This window comes from Hemitrygon akajei, chromosome 3 (assembly GCF_048418815.1).
Source record: "Hemitrygon akajei chromosome 3, sHemAka1.3, whole genome shotgun sequence".
NCBI classification, from domain to species: domain Eukaryota; kingdom Metazoa; phylum Chordata; class Chondrichthyes; order Myliobatiformes; family Dasyatidae; genus Hemitrygon; species Hemitrygon akajei.
Genome location: NC_133126.1, coordinates 112,630,854 through 112,643,109, shown reverse-complemented (window position 1 = coordinate 112,643,109; position 12,256 = coordinate 112,630,854). Strand labels below are relative to the sequence as shown.

The window sequence follows — 12,256 nt, the reverse complement described above, 5'->3', positions numbered from 1 at the left end:
TCTCCTCTGCTGTTGATTGACGCATAATGCAATAGAGATAATCAGTGTCTCTGTTTTCCCAGTGTGGAGCTGGTGGCTGTCTGATTGAATTGGCTCAGGAATTACTTATTATCATGGTTGGAAAGCAACTCATTAATAACATTCAGGAGTTTGTTATCCCGTGAGTATCTACTAAAAGGTAAAGCACCAGGTAAAGGTGACACTGTGAATGTGAATATTAATGAATTTAATTGATGTACATTCACTGAAGTTCACGGTTGTTTCCAGTGATGAACACAATTCAATACCTGTGAGCTGGCCCTGCTCTGATCCTTCTCTATGTAACTGATGTCCCTGGGCAGGGGCCAGATCTATTGTTCCTCCTGATTTGCCCACACTTCAGTGTGTCTGCCCCTCCGTATGCCACTCAGAGATACAGCATGGAAACGAGGCCTTTGGTCCTCTGTGACCACGTCAACTGTAAGCCAACATTAATCCCAATTTGTTTAATGATTCCCACATAATAATCAATCCTCCCATCCCTTCCCCTCCCCATCCAGATTTTACTCATTTACTGTGACGATTTAACCCACTGACCAGATCCCCCCGCAATGTCAAAGCCAATTCTAGGTGCATTGTTCAAAATTCAAAGTAAATTTTATTATCGAAGTACATATACTGTATGTCACATACACAACACGGAGATTCATTTTCTTGTGGGCATACTCAATAAATCTATAGAATAGAATCATTGCAAGACCATCCAACTCGGGTGCCCAACCAGAGTGCAGAAGAAAACGACCTCAAATACTAACAGAAGAAATAAAAATAAATAAATAAGCAATAACTATCGAGAACATGAGATGCAGTGTTCTTGAAAGTGAAACCATAGGTTGTGGGAACATTTCAATGTGGGGCAAGTGAAATTAAGTGAAGTTATCCCTTTGGTTCAAAAACCTGATGGTTCAAGGGTAGTAACTATTCCCGAGCCTTGTGATGAGAGTCCTGTGGCACTTGTACTTTCTTCCTGATGGCAGCAGTGAGAAGAGAGCATGTCCTGGGAGGTGGGGATCCCTGATGATGGATGCTGCTTTCCTGTGACAGTGTTTCATGACGATGTGCTCAATGGTTGAGAGAGCTTTACTTGTGATGGACCAGGCCATATCCACTACATTTTGTAGGGTTTTCCATTCAAGGGCATTGATGTTTCCATACCGGGCTGTGATGCAGCCAGTCGATATACTCTCCACTGCACATCTATAGAAGTTGGTCACAGTTTTTGATGTCATTCTAGATCTCCACAAACTGCTGAGGAAGTGGAGGGCTGCCACGCTTTCATCGTAATTGCACTTACATGCTGGGCCCAGGACAGGCCCTCCATATAGTAACAGCTAGGAATTTAAAGTTGATGAGTCTCCCCTCCTCTGATCCTCCGATGAGGACTGGCTCTTTTGATGAGAAGTGATGAGCATCCACTCCAGCTTCCTGAGAGGCAGTTACAAAATCAAGGCAACCCAATGCATCTGAGAAGTGGGTGTTCTGGTGTGAATGACTTCATTGGTCAGACTTTAAACTACTTAGCTTTCATTTACCTGTTTGCTTTGTTCAAATTACTGAACAGGAAGTTGAAACATTGGTGGCAGAAGCAGAAATTGAAGAGCATGGTCAACAACGAGGCCAATCCAGTGCCTCAGCCCTGGGAGAGGGATTATGAGTTGCTGGAATGTGAAGGACTCTTTGATGAGTATCTTGAGATGGGTAAGTACCACACTGTGACTCAAATGGGCATCAGTGCATGAGTTATGAACCTGTCCCATATGAGGCTTTGAAGATGGATTGCAGAGGACTCTCTTCCTCTCTCACATAATTATGATTGGTACATTGTAGTAATTCACATTTTATTTGAGATGATGAGTACTTTTAAGTTCCTCTGCTTGTTTGACACCAACTTCATTTCCAAGGGGATTGTTAGGGGATGTGGATCATTAAAGGCCAATGGTACTAGCATAGAGAGAAGACTGGTGGAATGGCGGGAGGCAAAGAGTGGGAATAAAGGTAACCTTTTCTGTTTGGCTGCCAGTGACTATTGGTGCTCTGCAGGGGTCAGTTTTGGGGCCATTTCTTTACACATCATATGTCAGTAATCTGGATGGTGGACTTGCTGAGACGAGTTACTGCAATTGAATTTTTACAAACCTCTGTACAAACCCTTGGTGTTACTCAGAACTGCTGGGAAGTGCAGACCTTTCTAAGCAGCACAGAAAAAAAAAGAGTGATACCATAGTACCACCGTCAACTACAAAGCACAACAATGTAAATATTATCACAAGGTTGACAGATGGCCCAGTTTAATGAGATCAAGTTGTAATCATAGACTTCAAATGTAAATGTAAATCTATTTTTATGACTACTTGCCTGGAAGATGGTGCTGGATGAAAATTAAAGACATACAAAGTTAAATACATTTACACCTGTTTCCATACTACACTGCACTGTTCCTGATATTTTACTGGGCTTTTCTGACCACAGTTCACCCTTGCACTGGTGACAACTTTTGTATGCTAGCCCTGCATCTGGTAGTGTTAGTTACTATTACTAGACAGTTTCAGACAGTATTTGAGCACAGCAGGTAAGATGTAGGACGTGCTTCAAAGCATATCTGTTGCTGAGCGATGGTGACTGTACCAGGCTTTCCCGGGGCCGTTTGCTCTGTTGCTGATCCTTTTGAAGGGACACTCTTTCTGTGCTCCAACTTTTCCACTCTGCCGCATCACACTCGGGAATTTGCTGCTCGGCCACACAGATATTTCTGAGCTCAGGGAATTCATTCTGACAGCTGCTCCGTTAGTGGCTAAGCTGACAGCTTTTTGATTTGCATCTTTTGCCCCAGGCTTTCTGCAGTCTTGCAGGGAAGAGTCGTGGGAGAGCTCACATTTGCAAAAGCCTTTTCCTCGAGGGTGCAGCGAGGATCTCTCATCCTTTCTTGAGCTTTTAGTGTGTGTGCCTGTGAGTCTGCGTTTGGTTGTATTCCTGCCTGTGTGCTTGTCCTCAGCCTGAAATATTAACTTTTTACTCTCCACAGATGCTGTCTGATATGTGTATTTCCAGCACCTGCGGTTATTTCGTTTTCATTAGAGCTTTTGTATTTGATGTTTACGTCAAGGATTTTGCATTTTAGTGTTTCTTCATCACAAAATACTTTGCGACTCCTGAACTGCTGTATATGTATAAAAAGGTAGCAGTTATCCTAATTAATATGTTCAATGGGAGTTCCTATGCTGTGATGACTGTTAAGTACATGTAACTTGTTTTAGTGATGTTGGTCGGGAAGTAATTGTTGGCCAGGTTGAAACTGTTTTGTCTTTCAAAATAATATTGCGGAAAGTTCTGCGGTGCTTCAAGACTTAAAGATAACTTTATTTCTTGTATTTTCTGTATTACTTGGAGTAATGGTGAGGTAGAGCTATTATTAGAGAATGTGATAGATTAGAGTGGCAGTGCGGATCAGCTACTGAGTGTAACTAAACCATTTCTTGATTGGTATTGGTCTGTTACCTACGGAGTAAGTTACCCCAGATCATCCTACAGATGGCAGTTATAGCTCTTCGTAAATTCAGTTAAAGTGTCTGGCAACACCCATGACTTGGTGGTTTGCTAAGTAGTAGGATTGGAATTGCAGGTTTCTGATCAGTTCTGTGTGATACTCCCAGCTCTTTGCCTTTAAATCAATTAATAAGCAATAATTTCTTGTTGCGCAATGCACTGAGATACAGCTTTTAATGCAGACATTAACACCTCGAGGTAGTGCGGAAGGAAGCCGAAGCAGAATGCAGAACGTGTGCTGAAGTTACAAAAGGGGGCCGTGCAGCTGACAAACCTTGACTGGCATTTCAATGTATGGTCTAGGCAAACCCATTGGTTTAATCCTGTGAACGTGCAGTATTGCTGCCTTTAAACTGATCATGTGGGCGAGGAAGATTGCAGAACAGTCTGAAGAGTGAAGGAGCTCTGTGGCCATCACTGATTTCTCATATTAACTGGTAATTTATTTTACGTGCTGTGTGAGTGAGATTGAAATGGGAAGAGTGGTCCTGCTTTGTCCCATCACTGGGAAGCATTTCCAGGCATTCTGACACTGTACTTAGACTAGTTTCTTTGATATCCGGCCAGGCACATGTCGATAGCAATCTCTTCTGATGGTTTCTGTGTTATTCTTCATCCTTCAGTGCTTCAGTTTGGGTTCATCACCATCTTCGTGGCTGCCTGCCCACTGGCCCCTTTATTTGCCCTTCTCAATAACTGGATAGAAATCCGCCTGGATGCCAACAAGTTTGTTTGCGAGTACCGACGGCCAGTTGTGAAGAAAGCGCAAGGGATTGGAATCTGGTTTGACATCCTGGAGGCCATCACCAAGATAGCTGTGATAAGTAACGTAAGCACACTGGCTTTACCTTGTCCTTAAAGAATGGATTCTGGTCTCCGCACTGTACGAAAGATGTGATTGCACAGCATTGTATTCAGGTTTTGCTGTTAGTTGCTGCTGTGCAGAGACAGTTCACTGTGTAATATAAATAAGCTGTTCATTTGGTGTAACTGTACTGAGATTGTATCAGTGCGGTGAGTTATGTGTGTCATCTTCTCTCAACAGGCCTTCCTGATAGCATTCACATCAGATTTTTTGCCTCGTCTCTTCTATCGTTACACTTATCAGATTGATCTAACTGGCTACATTAACTTCACCTTGGCATACTCACCTCCCAACTTCATCCTTCAGAACCATACCATGTGCAGGTAAGGCATCATTAAGGGGAAAATGTAATGAGGGATCAAGTCAATGAGTTTTCAAGAGTTCTCCAGGAAAGACATGGTACCCTTCATCCACTGAAACCTGTTCCTTCCAAAACAGGATTAAAAATCTGGCCCTTTTTCAAATAGGGCACCTTGTTTTGTAAGGCTGGAATAGAGAGAGGGAAGGGATGTATCCTGAAGGGTAAGATTGAATGGGTAAAGTGGAAGTTTCTCTAGGGATTAAGACCATAATTTACAAGGTTAAATGGATCTTTGGTACTTTAGATCTTCAGCTGATCTTGTTCTGCGAGAGGTGACTAAGTGGTTGAATAGAGGTTATAATGAAAGATAGACAGAGATTAAATGAGTCAGTAAAGACTTATTGGATGAGTCGAGACCAGTTCAGAAGAATGTGGACAGGGGCTATTGGATTTGATTAGACGGATATGTTGGTGCAACCCATCATATGACGCTCAATGGAAAAACATTGGGGAGTGGGTACTTCCCATCCCCATACAAGCAATTTTGGCTGATAACAACCTGCAAAAATACTACTGATAAATACTACTGATAACCCATGGGTGAAATTGACTCTTAAAATATGGAAAACTACGATAAAAGAATATAATCTAGAGGGAGATATTGCAATTCTTAAATAGTGTGCATATGACTCAGATTTTACACCAAATAAATTGGATGCTAGATTTAAGGACTGGACAGCTAAAGGAATAACAGTTCTTTGAAACATAATGAAAGAAGGAACACTGTTCAGTTTTGAAATGCTTAAAGAGAAATACTTAACAGAAAAGCAAGATTTTTATCAGTATTTGCAGATGCGACAATATGTTAATAAGACACTTAAAAATGTAACCAAGGCAAGAACATGTTTGATAGAGCTATTTAGAAAAGCATATAATTCAGATAATGGTAGTAGAATCATTTTAAGCATATATAAGGGGTTGTCAAATCTTAAAACACATTCGACTTCATACATTAAAACAAAATGGGAGAAGGAGGGAGGGATAATTATATCTGAGGAAGAATGGACAACAATATGGAGGTATCAATGGAAGTGTACCAGTTCACAGAAATGGAGGGAGTTTGGATGGAAAAACTTGATAAGATATTTTATTACACCCTCTCAGAAATCCCATTATGATAGTAATCTCCCTGTTTGCTGGAGAAATTGTGGAAATCAAAATGCAAATCATTATCATATTTTTTGGGATTGCCCTGTTATCAAAGGCTATTGGAGGGGGATACACAATGCCCTACAAGACATCTTTAAATGTGAAATACCCTTAGAGAGTAAGACCATATATTTTGGATATATACCTCAAGAATGATTGAAAAGAGATAAATATTTAATGAATATACTGTTGGTGGCTGGTAAAAAGACTCTTACTAGGAAATGGTTATCACAGGAGAGCCCAACTTTAAATGCATGGATGGAAATTACAATGGACATTTACAAAATGGAGAAGATAACAGCATCTGTTAATCATAAGCTGGAACAATTTGATTCATACTGGGAAAAATGGTTTAACTACATAATGCCTCATAGGCCTGATTTTATTCTCACAAATCAATGAATCTGTTGTAAAAAAAGATCACTCCCTACTTGTACATAGATTTTTCCTTTTGCTTGTTTTTTTCTTTCCACTCTTTTCTATAAGTGTATACCTCAGATAAATACTTTGTGGAGATTTGTGATATATATGATTATATGATATATATGTACAATGTCTGAAATACATCTTATGGAAATGTTTGATGATGAACTTCAATAAAAAAAATAAATTAGAAGAAAAAAGGATTTGATTAGACGGGTAGGTGGTGACACTGATATAGTGGTCAACAATGGGACAAAGAAATTAAATGGGCCTCTGTACTGCATGAAAGTGGGAGGAGATTAAACACCTGAGCTGGAATCCACAATTTGGTAGAGTGTACAAGAGCCAGGCAAGGTCATCTTGTAAAGACTGTTCATCCCTCTCTTTCTTAGATAGATGACTAAAGTGCTCCAGATTCACAGATGCTGGCCGTCTCCGTGTGCCTTATCCAGCAAATCCAGTTATTTTAATGTCAGCCTTTAGAGCTATATTACAAAGCAATATTAATAGGTTATGACTGGGGAAATCTGTGGCAGCACAGGTAGATATGAGGTCATTTAGTTGAAATGGAAAATGCTTTAAACTAAAATCTTCCAGAATGGATCAAAGCCTCAAGGAGACTGAGAATGCATAGAAACAGATAATTAATTAGTAATGCAAGGTACAGAACATAATCAAAAAGCCTGCTGGAATTTTGGTCATTGTAGCTCTAGTGAATTAAAGTTATGCTACATCTTTTACAAGTTTCTAGTTAGATGCACCACCTAGTTTGATGGTTCTGGACAATGCACTTTAGAAGGATATTGGCCTTGAGGAAAGGTGGGTTAGAATGATACCAGGAATGATGTATAAAGAAAGGTTCTGCAAACTAAATCCAGGATCCATGGAATTCGGGAAGTTATGCATAAAAACTTCAAGAAATTAAGGAAAACTAATAGGGTTAAAGGACAAGAAACTACTTTAGTTTGAGAATGTAGCTTGAAAATTTAAATCAGCTTTACTGGAGAAGTTAGAAAATGTTTCTATGCGCTGAGAGCAGTGGGAATTTGAAACCCATCCCCAAGTTTTGTGAAAAATTGATTTAAAATCTCTGAGATTTTTCGGAACTGAAATTGTTGAGAAGTATGTGGTTGGTAGGATTGAGCCTCTAGTTTGAAGTGTGGGGTGTTCTGCAGGGGCTGTTGGGAAGGTTTTAAATAACTTAGCATGTGAACCTTATTAGGAAATTCAGGGAGCTGAAAAACAAAGCAGGATGGACGTATGGTTTGTTCCACGGGCTTCTGTGCCTGAGTGATTCGCGTGCTCGTCTTCAGTGACCCTTCTTCACCCACTCTCTCAAACAGTGCATTGCAGATACACACCACTGTGGGTGAAGAGGGGTGTCCTCTGGTGAACTGATAGGAACGTACTTCTGGGTTGAAGGAATAAATGTGAAACTTGCGGAGTTTTAATTTTATTTTTTAATCAATTCATCATCCAAAAACAATAACTCCAGGTGGAACTAAAGGCCATCACTTGTGAGGTCGGGTCCAAGGAATGCACACAATTTACACCCTTGTCTAGGAATGTGTGAACACAGTAACAATATAGTTAGTTTATTACCTGAACTAAGTCACTTTTTAATGTAAGTGTATATGTTTACTGATTTGTAGGTACAGAGAGTTCAGGGATACCAATGGCCACTTGACCCTGACATATTGGAACCTGATGGCTATTCGTTTTGGCTTTGTAATTGTGTTTGAGGTGAGTCACGAGGAGACAAAGCACTAAAAGCCCCCAATTACAATGCACCGACAATCATTCGTATGTTCTCCAAGCCAAAAGAGTTATTAGCATGACAAAAACCTTTTTCATTTTCTTTAAAAATGTTAAATTTACATAAATATTGGACAAAATGGAAAAAGATGTTTGATGGGAAAGGATTATGAGGCATAGTTTATGTGTAACAAGGGTTGGCAACTGTCACTTAGGGTCACCTGAGGAGTTTAATGAAATTTGGAGATAAGCTAATATACTAACTAACGATGTAATAAAATCTTTTGACATCACTGTTGCAATTAATATGTCTCCAGCTAACTTCCAGATAAAGATCCTGCATTTTATCCATCTATGAGATACAAGCCCTTGAATGCAGGACCATTACAGAGTGCAATCCCTGTGCAGACCAGTCAATTGTTGAGTAAGATCAAACCACAAGTCAGAGGAGAAGTATGAAGATGTTTGGTCCATTGAGTTTGCTCCCCATTCCCTCAAGGCTGATTTATTATCACTCTCAACCCCGCTCTTCTGCCTTCTCCCAGTAAACTTTGGCACCCTGACTAATCAATAACCTAGCAACCTCTGCTTTAAATATTCTGCACCCAATGACTTTGCCTCCACAGTCACTGTGGCAACAAATTCCACAGACTCATCACTCTCTGGCTAAAGAATTCCTCCTCATCTCTGTCCTAAGCGCTCGTCCTTCTAGTCTGTGGCCATTACCTCTGGTCCTAGACTCCCCCACTATAGGAAACATCCCCTCCAGTTCCCCTCTAACTAGGCCTTTCAATATTCACAAAATGCTGGTGGAACGCAGCAGGCCAGGCAGCATCTATAGGAAGAAGCACAGTCGACGTTTCGGACCTAGACCCTTCGTCCTTAGTCCTTAGTCCTGACAAAGGGTCTCGGCCCGAAACGTCAACTGTGTTTCTTCCTATAGATGCTGCCTGGCCTGCTACCAGCATCTTGTGTGTGTTGCTTGAATTTCCAGCATCTGCAGATTTCCTCATGTTTACCTTTCAATATTCGATAGGTTTCATTCTCTAAACTCCAGTGAGTACAGGCCCTGAGCCACCAAATGCTCCTCATGCGTTAACCCTTTCATTCCCAGGATCATTCTCATGAACCTTCTCTGGATCTTCTCCAATGCTGGCCCATCCTTTCTTAGATAAGGGGCCTAAACTGACCACAATGCTCCAAGTACAGCCTGACCAATGGCTTATAAAGCCTCAGCTTTAGAACATCCTCACTTTCATATACTAGTCCTCTTGAAATGAATACTAACATTAAATTTGCCTTCCTTACCACCGATTCAAGCTGCAAATTAATCTTTAGATAATCCTGCATGAGAACCCTTTGCACTTCGATTTCTGAATTCTCTCTCTATTTATAAAATTGTCTATGCCTTTATTCTTTCTGCCAAAGTGCACGACCGAACACATTCCTATGCTGTATTCCATCAGCCACATCTTTACCCATTCTCCTAATTTGTCTGTATTTCTGCAGACTCCCTGCTTCCTTAACAATAGCTGCCCCCCCACCTATCTTTGTATCGTCTGCAAACTTAGCCACAAAGCCATCAATTCCATCATCCAGATTACTGACATATAACGTGAAAAGAAATGGTCCCAAAACCGACCCCTGCAGAGCACCAAAAGTCACTGGCAGCCAAACAGAAAAGGTTCCCAGTCTATGTCTCCTGCCATTCAACCAGTCTCCTCTCCACGCTAGTACCATTGGCCTCTAATGATCCACATCATTATTATCAAAACCCAACCAAGAAACATGCTCTTGAGTATGGGAGATGTATCTTATCCTCATGCTGATGCTCCCTCGTAAGGAACAAAGTGAGATAATTCAGCTCCCCATGACTATTTCACCTTGGCTAATCTGTATCTTAATTCCATTTACACCACTTTATTCCCTTTCCCTCCAGGCCCAATAAACAAACCCTGTTGATCTCACTCAAAAAAAAACTTTCAGTTGACCCCAAGTATCTGGTTCCAGGTACTTCATGCCTACTTCCAACAGGGCAGCTCTAACGCTGTATCAGTAACCGCCATAAGAATCCACAGCATATCCTTTCTGCAACTGGAAATTAAAATTTCAGGGAAATTGCAACAAGCCAACAGATCACATAAGAGGTACACTAACCCCAATTACCAAGGCTTTTCCCAGACAATTTCCCTTTTTTCAAATCCGTTACCTAAACTTTTCATCTCGATGAACGCGCCCAACCTGATCTTCCCAGTAATAATCCTGAAACAGCCACGCCAGCAAAGAATTCTTCCATCCAGCCATCTTTGTGAGCAAATTTAAACCAGTCATCCCACTGAGTGACTCTCGTGACCCAATCTTCCCAGTAACATTCCTGACTGATGTTCCCAAACCAATTATCCCAGTAAGTGACAGTCCTGATCCAGATCCTCCAGCTTCCTTCCACATCCCAAGCATGGGTTCATTACTTACTGTGATTGGAACAAAGGGGAATTGACAGAAGTGAGTGTGCAAATTGCAGGGGTAGAGAAATGTGGAGAGGGGGTTGCAGCCGATAGGGTTGTTCGGCAGAAGCTGGCATGGACCTGATGGGCTGAGATAACCCCCTTCCATTCTATAATAACCAAGTCCCAATCATTCCAGCAATCATTATCCCCATCCCAATGAAGATTCCTGACCTGTTTACTGTAGTAGTATCATATCCCAGTCACTCCAATGACCCACTTCTATCCAACTATCACAGTACCAGTCCCAATCCAATCTTGACCCAGTGATCCCAAAGCAACATTCCTAATTCCCCAAAAAATGTCCAATCATTCCAGCAGAGCATTCCCAACCCAATCATTCCAGTATCCTTGCTGACCCGATCTTCCCAGTGAGGGATGCACCTGATCCATCTGTCCCATTCCTGATCTGATTGTCCCATGAGGGATGCACCTGATCCATCTGTCCCATTCCTGATCTGATTGTCCCAATGAGGGATGCACCTGATCCATCTGTCCCATTCCTGATCTGATTGTCCCAGTGAGGGATGCACCTGATCCATCTGTCCCATTCCTGATCTGATTGTCCCAGTGAGGGATGCACCTGATCCATCTGTCCCATTCCTGATCTGATTGTCCCAGTGAGGGATGCACCTGATCCATCTGTCCCATTCCTGATCTGATTGTCCCAGTGAGGGATGCAACTGATCCATCTGTCCCATTCCTGATCTGATTGTCCCAGTGAGCGGCATTCCTGATGTAATCATCCCTGTGAGCAAGGCAGTTGATCAAATCATTCGATTAATTGCAGCAAAAATCCCACAGTTTTCCTGAGCCAACTATCCCAGTAAGTGGCACACACAGAATACTGGAGTAGTTCAGCAGGCCAGGCTATAAAAGTGAGTGCAGTCAACATTTGGGGTCGAGACCCTTCCTCAGTCCTGCCGAAGGGTTTTGGCCCAAAACGTCAACTGTACTTTTCCATAGACGATGTTTCTGACAGTGTTATTCTATTTAGTGAAATATTCCACTCGGTCATCACAGTGAGCATCCCTCCAAGCCTGAGTATCTCCTGAGCCAATTATCCCATTGGAACACTTTGAGGTCAGGATGTTCATGCAGAGAATTGAGGGTGCCGACATCCGTGACGGTGGTCAGGATGGGAACACGTTAGTTGTAGATAAAAGAGCTTTCCAAAGTCCTGCAAAATGCAAAGCCCAAAAGTAGCCAGATTCTTGGAGGGAAATCATGCTCCTGAACTTCTTTCTCCATCTCAGCTACCCTGTAAGTTGAAATGATTGTAAGGCAGTAAGCAAAGAAGGAATTGTCCTGAACAGAAGGTGGAAAGGTTGCTTATTATTATTTTCGAATAAAAATGACTGGTACTTAAAATTCATCTTCATTTACCCAGAATGGAATGGTTGCCATGTGTAGTAATGTTGGGCAGGCTGGCTTGGATTTGCTGGGGTTTAGAAGAATGAGACAGAATTGAAACAAACAGAATCCTGAAGGATTTTGACAAGGTGCATTTGGATATGTTGTTTCCTCTTGTAGAATCATCCAGAATTAGAAGTGACCATTGAAAAAATAAGTGGTTGCCCATCGAAAGCAGAGAAAAGGCAGATTTTTATCAGAGTT

At 41.5% G+C, this 12,256-nt stretch overlaps 1 protein-coding gene across 6 annotated transcripts in view; it reads left to right on the top strand.

Annotated features, from left to right (window-relative positions):
- LOC140725299 (anoctamin-7-like) overlaps positions 1–12,256 on the top strand; it is a 209,795-nt gene that overhangs the window by 172,148 nt on the left and 25,391 nt on the right. For 5 of the 6 annotated variants that reach the window (XM_073040598.1, XM_073040599.1, XM_073040595.1 and 2 more), the window contains 5 exons: positions 63–160; positions 1,601–1,737; positions 4,206–4,411; positions 4,628–4,770; positions 8,033–8,123. In XM_073040598.1, coding sequence (XP_072896699.1) covers positions 63–160; positions 1,601–1,737; positions 4,206–4,411; positions 4,628–4,770; positions 8,033–8,123 — 675 coding nt within the window. The remainder of the gene's footprint in view (positions 1–62; positions 161–1,600; positions 1,738–4,205; positions 4,412–4,627; positions 4,771–8,032; positions 8,124–12,256) is intronic. The other variant, XR_012098312.1, reaches the window with a different exon arrangement.